A 17,793-nucleotide genomic window follows, 5' to 3' on the forward strand; every position below is an offset into this window, starting at 1 on the left:
CAGCGACAACCGAGACACCCACTATGGCCACTCTGATGGAGGAAATAGACCCCCTATCTTGTGCGCCTTTGACCAGTGTTTTAGACGATGTACACAAGCTTGATGCCACCAAGGGATTGTTTAACTTACGATTGTTGCTGACTATGGAAGGACTAATTGACGTTCCCACTCCAGAAACTTTTGACGAGAATTGCTATCGGAATAAAACTGCGCCACTTCCGTATGCATTTGAGCCGCCAAGATGGCGGACGACTCAACGCTGGGAGTTCATAACAGGGAAGGGAGTCTCTGGACCTGACGATGTTCATGGCACTATCGTTTTACTACTTTGTCTTGCTTTGAGTTCTATTACAGTCTTATCATACTCTGACTGTCCTGTGGAAGAGGTGGCTCATTCGGAGGGGACCCATGTGTCTGATCGGGAGGGGCAAGGATGAGATCGAAGGACCGGGTTTGACTCCAGTATCGATGGGCACGGGATCTGATAAACTTATGCTATAGTAAGGCTGGGCGGAGTTTGATGATCCCCTTGTTGAGATACATATTCACTATCTTATAGATTTCTTGACTTCGCTTTGGGGATCCTTGGGTCTGGCGGGGGGGAGGGGCGACCGGGAGCCGGTACGAACATGCCCTCCTCCTCCACTTCTCTTCTCTACTTCGGTAGATTCTTCTTTTAGAACCTTATTAGTTGGGGCGACAGGCACGCTGCTACTGGGGGTTAGGCGATAGCAGTTTGGAGGGGTGCAGGGTGGGGGGTTGGGTTTATTGTTTTCTTTTTGTTATCGCCCATATGGTTTTTTCTCTTTTTATTTTTTCAGTCTTTCCTTTATTCGTAATATTGGCGAAATATCCTGACTTTGATCCTTAACTTCTAGTATCTGGTTGCCATGATTCTCCTGCAGTTTTGATTTTATGGTTGGGAAGGTATTGAGGACCCGCAACTAAATTGTTAACCGATTATACTGATGCATATTTTGTTTTGTGCTTAATTGTGCGTGCCTCTCGAGTATATTTGCCGCTTTACGTCTGTCTCCTGTTTTTCTTGTACCAATTCACCCTGTCATTATTGGATGTATGTATGGCACCGGATATGTCTGTTTATTTTTTGCTTTAAAATAATAAAAAGATTTTAAAAAAAAATCTTACTATACAACAGCAGTCAAATTGAATTGAAAGCTATCGGACACAGTTGTCCATTAATGGTGCTTGAGCTGTTTGCCGTCTTACGGTGTCATAATTGCTCTTCAGTGAAGCTTTTGTGCATCTACATCATTCCCTACCTTTTTTCTTCTAAAAAAGAATAAAAAGGTTTTGTTTCCTTACACCAGATTTTTAAAATATTTTTTAAATCCAGACTACACATTTTGTCAGACTACACTGACTTTAAATAGTCATTTGTTTAAAATATTTATTTAGAAGTTATTTTTCACTTTGGGAAAAAGAGTGCCCTCAGCACCACACATAGAGCTATTCCATGTATGACGCTTCCCGTGATTAACAACTAGAATTACAAGTAAGTCGCTTCCATATCAGAGTTGAGTTATAGCATTCTCTTGAGTTCATTTTTGCTAACGCTGTGGCAAATGTTTTTTTGTAACGTCCTGCAAACATCATTAACTCCTCTTTTCTCTTTTACTTTAGGGTAGACGTAAAATGCCAATGACCTGTGCTGCTTATGGATGTAATACAAAATTCTCTGCGGAGTCCAAACGGAAAGGAATAAGCTTTCACAAGTAATGTTATTTATATTTTTACTTTTCAACCACCTCTTACATATTCAAATGATATTTATTATTGCCCTGTATTATCATCCATATGGCAGTCTCATTCCTGCATCTCTGATTGCTTAAATGTCATTGCACAATATGTACTGTCATTAGATAATCATGTGTGCTCTAAATACCAGGAATTGTGACTAGACAGAGCTGCTTTGGTTTTCTAAAGGTTGGCTATTGCACCAGAGCTTTAACACCTTGGCTGCTAGGTGTTTTCCCCTCCCGTGCTGACTTTTTTAGATGATCATTTTGCATGACGAGCTCAGCTCGTCATCAGCACAGCTCAACCGTGCCTCATGACGAGCTGAGCTCGTCATCAGCATCGAAAGGGTTAATAGATAAACACGTTAATTAACACGTCTTTGTGAATGTAAACTAATATTAGATAATATTGTGTTAAAGATGGGAGAAAGTTTACCTTTTCTGGCTAAGAATTATGCTTGGTGGCTGCCATGAAGGTACATCCTTGCATGTAAAAGAGCGCCAAATAATGTTAATGACAGACCTAAATAAGAAGAAAGGGTTTGCTAGTGATGAGTGGCACTAAGCGAAGGCCCTTGGCTGAAAGCATATGACTGCTCATAATGTATTACAATTTATCGTGTATTTGTTGCCTGCTTGAGCCGAGAATGGAATTTAATGCTTTAAACTTGATTGTCTTTCTAATTTGCAGATTTCCCCTATCCAATCCCATTTTGCTAAAAAAGTGGCAACTTGCTGTGAGGCGGGCTTCTGTCACTGGAGCATTGTGGACACCAACACGTCACCACTGCCTGTGCAGCCTGCACTTTCAGGAACACTGTTTTGAAATTGCAGGTTTGATCAGAAGACTGAGAGAGGGAGCTGTACCGAGTGTTTTTCATTTCCCAAGAAGTGCAAAGGTTGGTTTTTATATTAAATTTGAAAACCGAAATATAGACAACCGTATTTTGATATGTGGTTTGGTTTTATGGGACATGTTGGATTACATAGCACAGCAGTGCAGTGTGTTGCACTAGCTAGGATGGCAAAGACACAGTTCTACTGTTTTTTTTTTTTTAAAGGACTGTCCGGATTAGATAAAACCATCTGCAATTCATCTCAGATGGATAGACAGTGTTTATAGAGCCTCCTAAGCTACTTGGGACTAGTCCACTCTGAGTTGGGTATTGCATAAAACGTACTGGAGCAGCTAGTGCAACACACAGATGTGAAAGAACCAGTTTGCTGCCTCCAGGGATAATAAAGGCACACTTTTGAATAAAGTCCTGCACCTTCATGCCTTCTCAGCAGTTTCTCTCACTTCAGCATTCTGATAAACAAAATCAGAGACAAGATGGACACAGTGATATCTCTAGCTAGAGCAGAATTACTTTGAGGATCTGTACCCCAAATGCTTTCTTTAGTCCTTCAGTGAAAACTCCAGATTTATAGTATCTTTTGTCACAATGTAAGACCAAGACTCTCAATCCTCTGCCAATATCTAGGACTGGCTCCTCAGAGCGGACCAGTTCATTGAGTCATTACTATAGCCTTAGAGCTCACCGTATTAAGCTCTACTAGCCATTAAAGGCCCGCTCATTGTTAAAGGCCTGAGCCAAAGTCGAGGGCCTTTAACAAGGGAGCTGGCCCTTAATGGCAGTTTGAGCCTATTACGGAGGGCTCTAAGGCTATTGGAAAATTCCGACTCTAAGGAGCAGAATGTTCTAATTTGTAAAACAAAAGCCTCACTGAACCTGAGACGCTTAAATTCCCCTTGAGCTCCAGGAGTCCTTTCTTCACAGCTGTTGATGTGCAAAAATACTGAAATGTTTACGCTTCAGCCTTCTACCAGCCATTAGAAGCCCGGAGCACTCCATTGTATTTAATTGAGCGCTCAACATTCCAATTTTCGAATTAACAAAATAGCCTTCCAGGAGGCTACCTTACAATATGCTATGAATTCTGCTTTGTATAGCACACAATATGCCATTAAAATGGTCCTGTAGTTGTATTGGAGGTCCTATTTACCTTTGCACATGACTGCGAGGTTGTCACCACTGACTAGAGTGTGATTTGTCCTTTGCTTATGTTTCAGGAATTGTGCTCCGGTCTGCCTCCAACATTGTGCAGTTTAACTTGTGTTCTATGAGGTTAGGCATTGGTTTCCCATGAAAAATGACAATCTGTGGTCATACTAATTGGTTGGGTATCATAATGTCTCCAGAAAATAGTGATGTGTTAGACTGCAGTGTGGCATACCTATGCTGTTTAAAATGTGTGTGAAATTCCTTTTGTAATATGTTATCCAGAGTTAGGTTAGGTCGAACTATTATGTTCTGTCGTGTTTTCTATGTGTTATCTTTCGATACCTAGTGTTAATGGAAAGTCAGTAGTATAGCACATCTATGCTTTGTTGGAAGTTGTAGCAATGCTCTTTCCAATTTGTTCTGTTTTTTTGTAGCTGAGAGCTGTATCTTGGTGACTGGTGCTGTTAGGACTACCGTAATGTATGCAGAGAATAGATTATGGTAGTACCTTGCATCTTTCATTTCCTTTTTCCGATTTTTTTATCATTATAAAATCCATCAATTAATTTTATGTATATGGAGCTGAATAAAATCTAAGCTTCACCGATTTTGTGGTCCGTACTCCATATTTGTGCAGCAGGAAAAGAGGCTGCGAGAGGAGAAATGCTGCATACAAGTAACCGGTTCGGAATCCTCCGGTTAATTACGGACCCCCTCCGACATTGGGCAGTGGCCGCCATCAAAGGTTCCAGACTTGGGCTCCAGTCACACGTTCTTAATCCGTGGGGGATTTTTGACGGCAGGCCCCCCAGCAAGGAAGAAGTGAACATTCTACAGCCACAGTAAAGGTAGGCGAACGCAAGTCGAAGGGCCGTAGGGCGCAATTACCTGTGGAAGTGTATGGGTTAATCACCAAACAGCTGGGTACGGAGGTGTGTGGAAGTACGAAGGTAGCGGGAAACTGTTCAAACTGTCCATTGTTTCCAAACCAGCATTATTCACAACAAAGTTCACTAGCAACACAATGTCAGCCGACACGCAAAGAGAGAGAGAGGAAGCGGCAGCCGATATGTTTAATGACAGTAGAACGCCGACACTGGACTTCAACACCCACAATGCACCATCAAATTCACGGAATACTAGCCTCCGGGACAAAGTAAAGCAATTAGAGATGCTGATGAGAAGTGAACAGAGCAAATGGTGGGAGGGGGGGGGGGGAAGTCCCTCCAGCGGTATCTTGACGTGGGGAGAGTCCCACGAGGACTACGAATCCTACTAGCCCCCAGCTATGAAAAACTGGATAAATTAATGATGAAAGAACAGGCAGAAACAAATTTAGAATCTTCCAGGAAACGTATGATTATCCTAGTCAAATATACAGAAACAGACCGTGCCGAAATCCAAACTGAAATCTACGACCTTAATGCTGAATTAAATACTATGGGGCAGTACGATGATCGAAAAAAATTAAAAGAAGTAATGATGAAACGTTTAAAAAACGACAAAAAAAATAAGGAAAAGAAAGGCATATAAATTCCACCATGACCGCATGAACTACGAATGCGGCCACATATTCACATTTGCCAAGAAGTATGACAAACTAAAAATATCCAAGTATGGCGGTACATCTCAGGGGCCCTCAACTGATCAAGTAGAACCTGAAAGATTACCAGAGGCAGTATCCAATTCAGACCTAAGCTCGAGTCGGGAAAGTGAAAATTAGTCTGAGGCCCGATCCCAGGCAATGAAGCAAGTACCAGCGAATATCTCTTTGGCTGATAAGGTAGATTGTTTATGCCTTGAGTGCAGCGACACCCTGCGCCCAAGAAACAGAAACAGACAAGTAGGAACCCAACCATCAAAGGAAGGGAGAGAAGGCAAGCCAAGCAGTGACGTACAGCAGCAAAAACCGCAACAGAAGAGACAACCAAGGCGCAACTGGAGACGATGAATAAAACGCAAATAACCAGCAGCCAAACCATCATTAATCTAACTGATGTCATTCTTAAAGAGGCAGAGAAACAGCTTTTAGCTTTTGGTTTATCATACTGCCCCGAGAGTTCCTTTAATTATGCGGTTACAAGGATGGATTTATTTAAAAGCATCCGAAAGCTAAAACTTAAAAAATACTTTCTTCTAATGGAGCAGAACCACAGCAAAAAAACAAGCCTTGGACTGTCATCCAACCTGTTCCCCAGCGTTAAATCTAACATCAACTGACCTGACAACCCTGCAAATATTGCGTGACCTAGCCAATGAAAGTGACACCCTGTCACAAAATAGAGGACAGGAGAACAGTGAATCTGTACATCAGAAGAGTAAAACTCCCTTTATACCTCACTCAACATTCAATCCAATTACCCTCAGGGACTCGATTGACATATTTAACAAGCAGGTTACTAAAAGCATTAAAAAATTGAACTACGCTGTAAATAACAAAACGAAAGCCAAGATTGACAAAAGCACACTATAATATCACCAATTAATGAGTAAACTAAACAAAAATAATGACATCATCATTCGGAACTCTGATAAATGGGGTAATATTGTACTATGGAGTAAAAAAGATTATATTGATGAGACAATGACACAACTAAGGGACAGAGAGTGTTATCTGCATTGTGACCACCAAACCTTCAAAAATATGTACAACAATTAGGAAAAGAAGAAAATAGCTTGGAATAACGCGAGACTCTTGACACAGGATGAATACAAATACATGAGAAATGATAATCCTGTGACTCCAGTAATGTATTTTATACCCAAGGTGCATAAAAAAACCCTGACCCCCCAGGCCGGCCAATCATATCAGTATAAAAAATAGAGAGCAACCCTTAGACCACAAGGGAACAGGGTAAGTTACAGTACTAAAACAAGAAAGTTCCCTTAGTTAAATTCAGACTACTTCAATCCACTATTTACTCAACTATAATACCTCTTTCCCTCTAGTCACTCATGATCCAAACTCCCATCAATCATACTGCATTTTACTCAGAGCCCCTTAATATAAGTAGAACCACAAAGGCACTTAACAATCTAACAATAATTCAACATTACGGTGCCAAGGTATACATTACACTCAGTTTTATTTAAAAAAAATAGTTTGAAACAATTAAAAAACACCTATGTGTACCGATCAAATGAACATGTACTATTTATAATGGTGTAAACTCCTATCAAGTTTATACTGTTCAGAATCAAAAAACATAAAAATGTCATAAAAAACATATACATGAATGATTTTATTAAAACCACAGGGGTTTGTTTTGTCGACGTGTTTCGGTGGATCCTGCTTTCGCACCACCTACCTCAGGACAATTAAAAACACAATAACCTGTGAAGAGAGAATCCGTCCAATATCAGTGAACTTTTTGGATGTACAGGTTTACATTAAGGAAGGGCAGTTACACACCACACTACATAGGAAACCTACTGCAGGTAACTCGGTACTGCCAGCAGCGCGCATCCCAACCACCTTATTCAAATATACCTTTTGGGAAGACGCTGCGGCTGAGGCGCATATGCAGTAACAAAGAAGATTTGAGACGGGCACAAACAGCCAGCAGGAATAGATTCTTGGCACGGGGATATTCACCAAGGTACATTGACACTGCCATCCGAAAAGGCAATGAACTATGCAGGGGAAACCCTCCTTAGCAATAAAGTTAGACCCAATCGATCTGATACAGGAGAAAATGATGCATTCAGGTTCATTTTTGGGTTCAGCACACAGGGTAGAACCATCAAAACCTGATCAATAAAAATTGGCCCATTGTCTTGGGAGATCCAGTCATTGGTCATCTCCTCCCCAAAAAAGCTGCCATAACATTTCCCAGTTGCCCGACACGTATTCCCTCAACTGATCTGAACACGAAGCGTGTCCCGGCCCCGGACTCTGACGGTGGACCTTTCCGAAACACGAGGTATCGACAATTGACCTCTGACAGGGCTACCAACTTTGCAAGACCCTGTCGCCTGATCTCGACCACAGTGAAGTCGTCCTTCCCCCCGCTTCACTTTCACTTAAACCCCCACTCCGGACTCCCCCGAGCCGTTGCGATCAATCCTTGGACCCATGAGGCCACCATACAGGATCCAACCGTATCCACCTCTTTGGATCACCACAAACACCGTCCCGCCCGCCTATAGCAGCTTCTCACTCTCCTAAACTGGCATCCTGGTCCTGATGAAGATCCTGAATAGATGGGATCGAAACGCTGTTGACCCTTTTTACAGCGCGACTTATGGCGCACCATCAACCTTGGTTCTCCAAACAAATAATCATCCCTCATTGAATGGGTACGTACCATTGTCTCTGTAAATATTGTGTTTTTGTCACCTTGCGTCCTTCGCTGTATTCACCCACCTGTCACTTGCGCCGTCACTCTTTGCTCTCTTGGGGTCCCTTGGGTTGCCACCGCATTTTATGCCTACAGTGCTGCTTTACCTGTCCTGTATGAAATGTGTTCTTAAAATATATGATGCTACGTGCACTTTCTAAAAACTGAAATCCCAAGAGTCTCTCTTTCCCTTTTTTCCACGTACTCATAATGTCTTGTACATATGTTGTTTCTTGCCCCTAGTACTAAATCCGATTGAGATATTGTTGTTGAAAACACATAAAATTTAGCAGGGCACACTCCAGGAGGGACACTTTGGTGAGAAATGATTTAAAGGGTCCAATCAAAGGCACTTGGCTTAGTCAATATACGGGTTTCTATAAATGTAAACCTTTTAAGGCATGCCAAATCCAATAGAAATCCATATCACCAAGGCTTTGCCATGTAAAACGGATCATGCTATCTATGTGCTGGAGTGCCCCTCTTGGCTCAGATATGTAGGTAGTACCATACTACAGGGGCCCAAGAGGGTACTCCAGCACACAAGGGCAATCAAGAACCGTGATCAGGCATATCCGGTAGCCCCTCATTACGAAGATAGCCATGTGCAGACCCTACCTTGCTGAAGTATTTCATAATTGACAGCGTCCCTATTAGAAAGAGTAGAGGTAACCGAGTCAAAGCCCTTAGGCAATTGGAAACGAAATACATCCTTAATCTTGACACAAAGCATCAGGGGGGCCTTAATCAAACAGAAGATTTATATACCTGTCTTTAGAATAAAACTAGACAGTCCATCAGTAGTAGGAAGCTAATAGAAACTAGAACCAATATTACACTGAACCATTAGTCAACATAGAAAAAACACTACAGAACATTAGGGGGCTGATTACGTCCGCCCACCACTGTGGTGCAAAAGGGACCCGCAAAACAAATTAGGATGCGCCCGACGCACTGGCGGGTGCATCCTGTATGTTTACATTGTGGCGGGTGGCAGCACCCGCCACAATGTAAAATACATGTTTTACATTTGAATGTACAACATGGCAGGCACCGTGCGGTGCCTGCCACCTTGTACATGCAAATGTAGGGGGTACCATAGGTACCCCCCACGTGCAGCACCCCACCCCCCAACCCCCTGGGGGCCCACAATGGGCCCCCAAAGGCATTTTCTGCCTGTCTTTTTGCGGCCGAAACTCCACTGCAAAAGACAGGCATCCAAATACCCACGGTGGTGCCTGCACGGTACCGCCTCCATTAACCCCCTGTACCTGGTCCCGCAAGGCGGGCGGAACAGGCCCACCTTGCGGGACCATGCCAGACGCTCTTTCCGTCCACCACAGTACGTTTTCCCTTCCCACCTCCATCCTAATATGGCGGTGGGAATCTTAAGGGTGATGCCTGTGAATCCTCGACCGCCGGGGCGGCGGGCCTCACTGTCGGCCCGGCGGTCGCGGATTTACCGCCAACGTAATCAGCCCCTATGTGTCTAAAGTTTTTCATCGCCGCTTCCAGTCCTTTTTTAAATGCACACATAGTTTTAGGTACTTGTTTTAGGGTTACACATTAGATTTGTTTGTTTTATTGCACTTAGCACTTCATTTATCTTGTATTTTGCACCAACATTATACTCCCAGTTGACCTGTTTACAAATCAGTCTAGTATATTCTTTAGTACTTTGTTTCTCATTGGAATCCAGTAGACTAAAGGTATTTAAACCTGGATGCTGTCCAACCCTATAAAAAGCAATGTTTTAATCTTATTTATCATTATGAGATTTTACAACTGCTTTTACAAATCTAGTTTTTACAGTACTAGATTTATGTTTGATTTTAAAACGCTTGATGTTAACAATTTATAGTTTTACGATATTTATTTTGATATTCATCTGACCAAATGATGTATGTAACCATGAATTATAAATCCATATACTCCTAAGCATTTTTTCTATGTCTGTGTAAACGAAACTGGGTACATGTAACTTTAAGAAAATTCCCCAAAATTGTATCTAGTGGTACCTTCTTCTGTGTTAGCGCGTCATGTTATGTTATGTTATGTTAAATGACTCTTGTAACGCGCACTGTCACCAAAGGTTTCCTGGCGCTCTTTATAACAGGATGGAAAATGAAGAGTTGACACTGACCAGGTTAGCCTAGGGAGGGGAAGAGAAATGTCTTAAGCAGTTTTCTGAAGATAGAAAGGGAAGTGCTTGACTTGATGAAAAGAGGGAGGGAATTCCAAAGGCTAGGGGCCAGATGAGAGAAGCGGCGGCCGCCGTACTTCTTGGTTTTGAATTTGGGAGCAACAAGCATGTGAAGGTGAGCAGAACGGAGGTTGCGTGATGGGCGATGTGAAGTAATTAAAGATTGCAAGAATGCAGGACTGGTGCAGTACTGGGCTTTGTAAGTGAGGCAGGCTACCTTAAAGGCTGACCTTAGTCTCATCGGCAACCAATGAAGTCGATGCAGCAGGGGTTTTGCCGATTGCCATTTAGGGATTTTATAGATGAGACGGGCCGCCTGGTTCTGAACTACCTGGAGACGATACAGCAGAGACTGAGGGAGGCCATGGCAGATGGAATTGGAAAAGATCAAGATCCTTAGGGATTGAAATGCGTCATGCTGTTGGAGTTGTGTGTGGAGGTGAATAAAATCTAAGCTACATCGATTTTGTGGTCCATACTCCATATTTGCGCAGTAGGAAAAGAGGCTGCGAGAGGAAAATTGCTGTGTGTATATATATATATATATATATGTATAGATATATATAATTATTTATATATATCTATAATATATATGTTCGAGGCATGTGTGCTGTAGATACACGTGCCTTGCATACTCCTGCCGTCTTGTGTTGGGTCTGAATGTTTGCAAGTTGGTTTTCTTCGAAGAAGTCTTTCCCAGTCATGTGGTAAGGTGACTTCTTATTTCAGTGATAGCGTGCATGGGCATCGACTCCATTGTTAGATTGTTTTCTTTCCACCATCAGGTTCGGACGTGTATTGCTGTGCTACTCCAAGTACCCTCACACCGATCTACACCAAGTCTGCAACTTGTGTCTCTCACCAGAGCACAAGGAAGAAGATTGCGAGGCCTGTTGGTCATTCCAATCGAAACAGACTCTTCGAGATCATCGGGCTCAATGACGAGAAATGCAGAGCCAAAGCACTCAGCATACTCCGGATATCTTCGGAAAAGAATCCGAACACAAAGCGACAGCTGTGGAAGAAAAAGAGGCCTTCTCAGTCGCAGAATCTGATTCCGACCTAGAGGTCAAATTGCAGTCCAAAGACATTCCAGCAGGGCAGGGTGTCGTGAGTACTAAAACTCCCATACCCCATAAACTATCTTCCACTAAACATAAGGCTTTGGCACCCCCTCTGCCTTCAGGCCTTGGTCGGCACAGAGACGATGTTTTTGACGCCCCGCCCTCAGGTTCGGAACCGAAACAAACAGTCAAGCCTTCCGGCTCTGGATCCAGTCGAGACAGATCGTGTTCAGATCCGAAACATTACGCTCCGAAAGACAAGTCTGGTTCGGAGCCGAAATCTTCCCCTTCGAAACAAAAGTCTGGCTTGGAGCCGAAACATTCTGCTTCGTAGGACAAAAAGGACAAGTCCGGTTCGGCACCGAGAACTTTGGCACCGAAATCAAAAGAAGATCTTTCAAATCCCCTGGAACCGATGTTAGATGTTATGAAGGACAGATTAGATCCGAAGCAGAAAAAGCTATACTTTAATCCAGATAATAAACACATTTTAGCTAAAACTTCTTCCAAAACGAAAGTCAGATCAGAGGACACTGGATATAAGATTCCTCTTTAAAAAAAAAATAAAGAACATTGATACAAGTCCTATCCATCCTCCTTTGCCATCCCCTCCACCCCCACCATCTTCACTTTTACCACAACTGTCCGGCTCAGATCCACTACACATAACACCACAGTTCAAGTTCAAGTTCAAGTTCAGGTATTTATAAAGCGCACTACTCACCCAGAGGGTCTCAAGGCGCTTGGGGGAGGGGGGTTCATTTTATGTCGAATAGCCAGGTCTTAAGTTCTTTTCTGAAGGAGATGTGGTTTTGAGTAAGGCGGAGGTGAGTGGGGAGTGAGTTCCAGGTCTTGGCCGCCAGGAAGGAGAAGGATCTGCCACCCATGGTGGATTTTCGGATGCGCGGGACAGCAGCGAGGGCTTGATTGGACGATCTTAGTTGGCGGGTGGGTGTGTAGAAGGACAGTCGAGTGTTGAGGCATTCGGGTCCTAGTTTGTAGAGGGCCTTGTGTGCATGGGTGAGAAGACGGAATGCAATTCTCTTGTTGACGGGAAGCCAGTGGAGGTCTTTTAGGTGTCCGGTGATGTGATCTTGACGAGGGACGTCCAATATGAGTCTCGCTGATGCGTTTTGGATGCGTTGGAGTTTTTTCTGTAATTTTGCTGTGATTCCGGCGTATAGTGTGTTACCGTAGTCCAGTCGACTTGTGACCAGTGCGTGGGTGACAGTCTTTCTTGTCTCGAGGGGGATCCAGCGGAAGATCTTTTTGAGAATACGAAGTACGTTGAAGCAGGAGGATGAGACTGCGTTGACTTGTCTGGACATCGAGAGAGAGGAGTCAAAGATGAAGCCAAGGTTACGTGCGTGGTCCGTGGGTATGGGTGCTGTGCCCAGAGCGGAAGGCCACCAAGAGTCGTCCCAGGCAGAGGGGGAAGATCCTAGGATGAGCACCTCCGTTTTGTCTGAGTTGAGTTTTAGGCGGCTATGTTTCATCCATTCGGCTACTTCTTTCATGCCTTCGTGAAGATTGGTTTTGGCGGTGTTAGGGTCTTTGGTGAGGGAAAGGATTAACTGGGTGTCGTCGGCGTAGGAGATGATGTTAAGGTTGTGTTGCCGTGCGATGGATGCGAGGGGACTCATGTAAACGTTGAAGGGGGTGGGACTGAGTGATGATCCTTGTGGTACGCCACAGATGACTTCAGTGGCCTCTGAGATGAATGGGGGAAGTCGGACTCTTTGGATTCTCCCGGCGAGGAATGAGATGATCCAGCACAAGGCTTTTCCTTGTATGCCGATGTTGCTGAGGCGTTGTATAAGGGTTCTGTGGCAGACTGTATCGAAAGCGGCGGAGAGGTCGAGTAGAATCCAGTAGTGATCGGATGTCGTCTGTTGCTGCGATGAGGGCGGTTTCGGTGCTGTGTTTGGCTCTAAATCCGGACTGAGAGGGATCGAGGGAGTTGTTGGCTTCAAGGAAGGCGGCGAGCTGGCTGTTGATGGCTTTCTCAATGACTTTGGCGGGGAAAGGGAGGAGGGATATGGGTCGGTAGTTTTTTAGTTCAGAGGGGTCTGCTGTGGGTTTCTTCAAGAGGGCGCTGAGTTCGGCGTGTTTCCAGCTTTCTGGGAAGGTGGCAGAGTTGAACGAGCAGTTGATGACATCGCGGAGGTGGGGTGCGATGATGGAGTTAGCTTTGTTGAAGATGTGGTGGGGGCAGGGGTCAGTTGGCGAGCCAGAGTGGATTGAGTTCATTAGGCGGATAGTGTCTTCAGTGGTGATTGGGTTCCAGGCGCTGAGGTTGTTAGTTGGCGGTGTAGGATCTGTGGGGGGTAGGGGGTGTTGTTCGCAGGAGGTGTTCTCGAAGCTGTTGTGAATGTCGGCAATTTTGTTGTAGAAGAAGGAGGATAACGCATCGCAGAGGTCTTGGGAGGGAGTGATGTCGTTAGATGCTGCGGTGGGGTTGGTGAATTCTTTGACGATGTTGAAGAGTTCCTTGCTGTTGTGGGCGTTGTTGTCGAGACGATCCTTGAATGCTGATTTCTAGGTGGAACGAATCAATTGGTGGTGTTTGCGGGTGGCTGCCTTGAGGGTGGCCATGTTGTCGGTGGTTGGGTTTTTTCTCCATGTTTTCTCTAGAGTGCGGCATAGCTTCTTTGATTTTTTAAGGTCATCATTGAACCAGGGAGCCTTTTTGCTGCTTGATTTGATCTGGTGCTTTTTCAGGGGTGCTAATTCGTCAGCGCTGTGGGTGATCCATTGCTTGAGTTTGGTTGCCGCTTGGTTTGGGTCCAATGAGAGGGTGGGAGGGTTTTGGTTGAGTGATGTGAGAAGTTGGTCGGAGGTGATTTTGTTCCAGTTTCTCCGAGGAATAGGTTGTGGCCGTACAAAACCTGATTTAGGAAATGATGATGATGATGATGACAATGTCCATTTGCCAACAGATCCATTGGATGATTATAATATTGTTCCACCCATAGATAAGATCTAGATCTACACCCTGCAAAACCGTCACTTCCAGATGATAATGTCTCTTATCTAGAGCTGATTTCCAGGGCAGCAGCATATCGTGGAGTTACACTGCACAAAAAGGCTTTGGATGACGATTCTTTATTTGAGACACTAGGGTCTCCACATAGAACTGGTCAGAGTCTCCCTATGTTAAAAAGCATGATGAGACATGCAGATGAGATTTTTTACGACTCTGTTTGTGCCCAAATACAAACCATCACCCTCTGATTTTATTAAATTACAGCTCCCTTTAGACTCACTGGTAGTTTCCAATGCTTGTAAAAGAGAAAATACACAGACATCTGGGGATGCACCTCACCAAAATAAAGAGCCTAAATTAATTGATGCATCTGGTAAAGGAGTGGCTGCTCAAGCCGCTAACCACTGGTGCATTGCCAACACACAAGGCCTTCTAGCTAGTTATGACAGGGCACACTAGGATGAGATGGAAGACATACTTCAATACCTCCCAGAAAAGGACCAGAAAAAGGAGCAATAGCTAGTCCAAAATGGAAAACCTATATCTAATTCTTCTATTTGATGTGTTCTTGTTCCTGTTGACACTGTAGCGACAGAAGTTAACACCAGCATTCTCTTACGTCGACATGCCTGGCTTAGGATTTCAGGTTTTAAACCAGAAGTCCAGCAGTCTATTTTAAATACCCTCTTTGACAAGCAACATCTTTTCGAACTTCAAGTGGATGAGGCTTTACAAAAGATGAAAAAAGGCACAAAATGTGCAACATCCATGGGAGCGCTTCAGTCTCCATCAAGCAGAGGCTCCTTTCACGCCTCATTTTATAGGACTGGGTCCAAAAATACATCCTTAGACCCTAACACTTCCTCATATAAGTCCAACACGCAACCCTCTTCCTCTAGAGGCTTCTATAGAGGAGGGTACAGAGGAACCAATTTTAAAGGTAGGGGTAGGAGCACACCGACACATAACTGTCCTTCCCCTGATAAACAGTGAGTTTCTCCCCATTTGGTAATCCATACCATCACACAGATGGGTGTTTGACATAATCCGACATTGTTATTGCCTGGAGCTCACCAGCAATCCTCCCAATATTCCACCTCAACAGAGCGCCTACAGCTCCTCGAACAAAAAGTACAAGCTCTAAGGCATTAGAAGAGACGCTAGCACTGGGACCGGATAAGTTTATGCAACATAAGTTTAGAGCCACGCTTACAGAATACATGGACATGGCACAGAGGAAAAAACGGTTTAGGGGCAAGCACTGGGTGGCTCGCAGGTAGGGAGAGGGAGAGAGGCCTGGCAAAGCATTGGCAGATACAATTAGGAAACCGCTCTACTTCAATTATGTTGTGGAGCTGGAAGGCCCAGACGGGACAATGTGTCGAGACACTGCAAACATCCTTAATGCTTTCACATGCAACTACACTTACCTATATCCCATGACCAGAGGGGATGACTTGGACCTTGAGGCATACTTGGGGGATGTGTCCCTGGGTTGGTTGAGCGACGTGCACCGCAAATTTCTGTGTGCTCCGTTTGAATTAGACAAGTTAAGGGAAGCCATCATGCAAATGCAATCCGGAAAGGCTACTGGCACGGATGGCATTCTTATAGAATTTTACAAAACTTATATAAATTTGATGGCCCCTATTCTGCGCGAGGGCAATGAGGAGTCACTGGAAGTGGGCTGCCTCCCACCGTCCATGAGAGAAGCTCTCATTATCTTCCTTTTGAAACCAGAGAAGCCGCCCCAGCAATGTGGATCCTACAGGCCGCTATCCCTTAGCGATGGAGCCATTGGCGGCAAAGCTGAGACAACACCACAATGATAAGGCCCTGAGGTGTAACATGAGGCAGATACTTATTTCGTTATATGCCAGTGATATCACTTGATATGTTAGGGACCGCCAACAAAATTTAAACCCACTCCTCCGGGAATTCATTGTATTGGGGAAACTCTCTGGATTCAAATAAACTGGGGGAAGTCCTGTCTTTTCCCACTGACAGCGTCAGTAACGCGCTTTCCGCTGGACTACCCATTGGAGTGGTGCGATGACGATTTGCGTTACCTAGGTATCCGAGTTACCAGAGATAGAAAAGAGCTGATGCATCTTAACTATGGCACTATCTGGAATGTGTTGCCCGCTGGATTACGCTACCACTCTCTGTGGCAGGTCGGGCGTCCCTAATTAAGATGGTGGTACTTCCCCAATTACTTTACTTTTTTTTAAACATTCCATATTATCCGGGGAGACATATTTTTAAATTGGAGCTGATACGACTGGTATGGAGAGGTAAGCAACCGAGGTTGCAATGGAATGTACTAATAGGGCTGTATTCGAAAGGGGGGTTTGGAATACCAGACTTTGAACTTTACTATATTAGTGCGCAAGCCCACTATGCGTATTTCTGGGTGAATTAGCCGAGATATATGCCATAGGTGGCGGCGGAACATTGGCTTGCACACCCGATACCGATCCAGGGGGCCCTGTACGCTGTTCCAAGTGCCCAGGAGAGGACGCAGAACACTGTTAATGTCACGATCACAGCTGAACGCCCCCATGATTTATTCCCCGCTCCTGCCACTTCCATTTCATCCAGACATGCCCCTTCTCCAGGAAACATTATTTTATAGCTTTAGGGACCGAGTGGCAATTAGCACCTGGGGAGACCTGTACCATGATGGACAGTTTCAAAACTCGGAGAGTGTCTTTCAGGACATAGAACACACTCTGCTTGATGTCTTTCTGTATATAAGGCTTAGACAGGGGGTCCGATTTTCTAACTCCGGAATTCCCGACTGAACCCCCAGCACTTGCACCACTGCAACTAATCCTCCAAAATGCGAAGGCCAAACGCCTTGTCTCACTGATATATTGCACGGCACAAACACAACGAGAAGTATTGGCCACACCGTCCCGCACACACTGTGGTGAGGAACTGGGCTTTATCCTAATGGATCATCAATGGGAATATTGCTGCTCACAGACTGAGCGGGTCTCGGCCAGCAGTAGGTTGCGAATAATACATTATAAATACCTGCATAGATTGTATTACACGCCAGTCACAGTGCACAAATACCAGTTATGGATTACAGACAGATGTGACAGGTGTCCAGCTCCTAAAGCTGATTTTCTGCATCTGGCCTGGGAATGCCCAGAAGTGAGTTAATTTTGGGGGCATGTTTTTGAGGCCTTAGCTTTGATGACAAACACACACATTGAGTCTACTCTGCTGATGGCCTTGCTAAGTTATGTTAAACACGTACAGGTGATGCATCGCAAATACGTAGCCCTTGCACTACTCATGGCCAAGAGATTGGTGGCCTGTAAATGGGGCAGGGGTAGGGCGCCTAAATTTAAGACCTTGCTCGACGACATGATTTATTGTCAGGAACAACTCATTAATTATGCTGAACTGTTACCTAGCACTTC

At 44.4% G+C, this 17,793-nt stretch overlaps 1 protein-coding gene across 1 annotated transcript in view; it reads left to right on the top strand.

Moving 5' to 3' along the window:
* LOC147722286 (THAP domain-containing protein 1 B-like) overlaps window positions 1–17,793 on the top strand; it is a 143,305-nt gene that overhangs the window by 82,674 nt on the left and 42,838 nt on the right. Inside the window, exons 4-5 of the mRNA XM_086964796.1 lie at window positions 1,645–1,736; window positions 2,452–2,659. Of these exons, the coding sequence (XP_086820922.1) occupies window positions 1,657–1,736; window positions 2,452–2,659 (288 nt within the window). The 5' untranslated portion in view covers window positions 1,645–1,656. The remainder of the gene's footprint in view (window positions 1–1,644; window positions 1,737–2,451; window positions 2,660–17,793) is intronic.

The sequence above is a fragment of the Lissotriton vulgaris genome, chromosome 4_1 (genome assembly GCF_964263255.1).
Source record: "Lissotriton vulgaris chromosome 4_1, aLisVul1.2, whole genome shotgun sequence".
Classification (NCBI taxonomy): Eukaryota; Metazoa; Chordata; class Amphibia; order Caudata; family Salamandridae; genus Lissotriton; species Lissotriton vulgaris.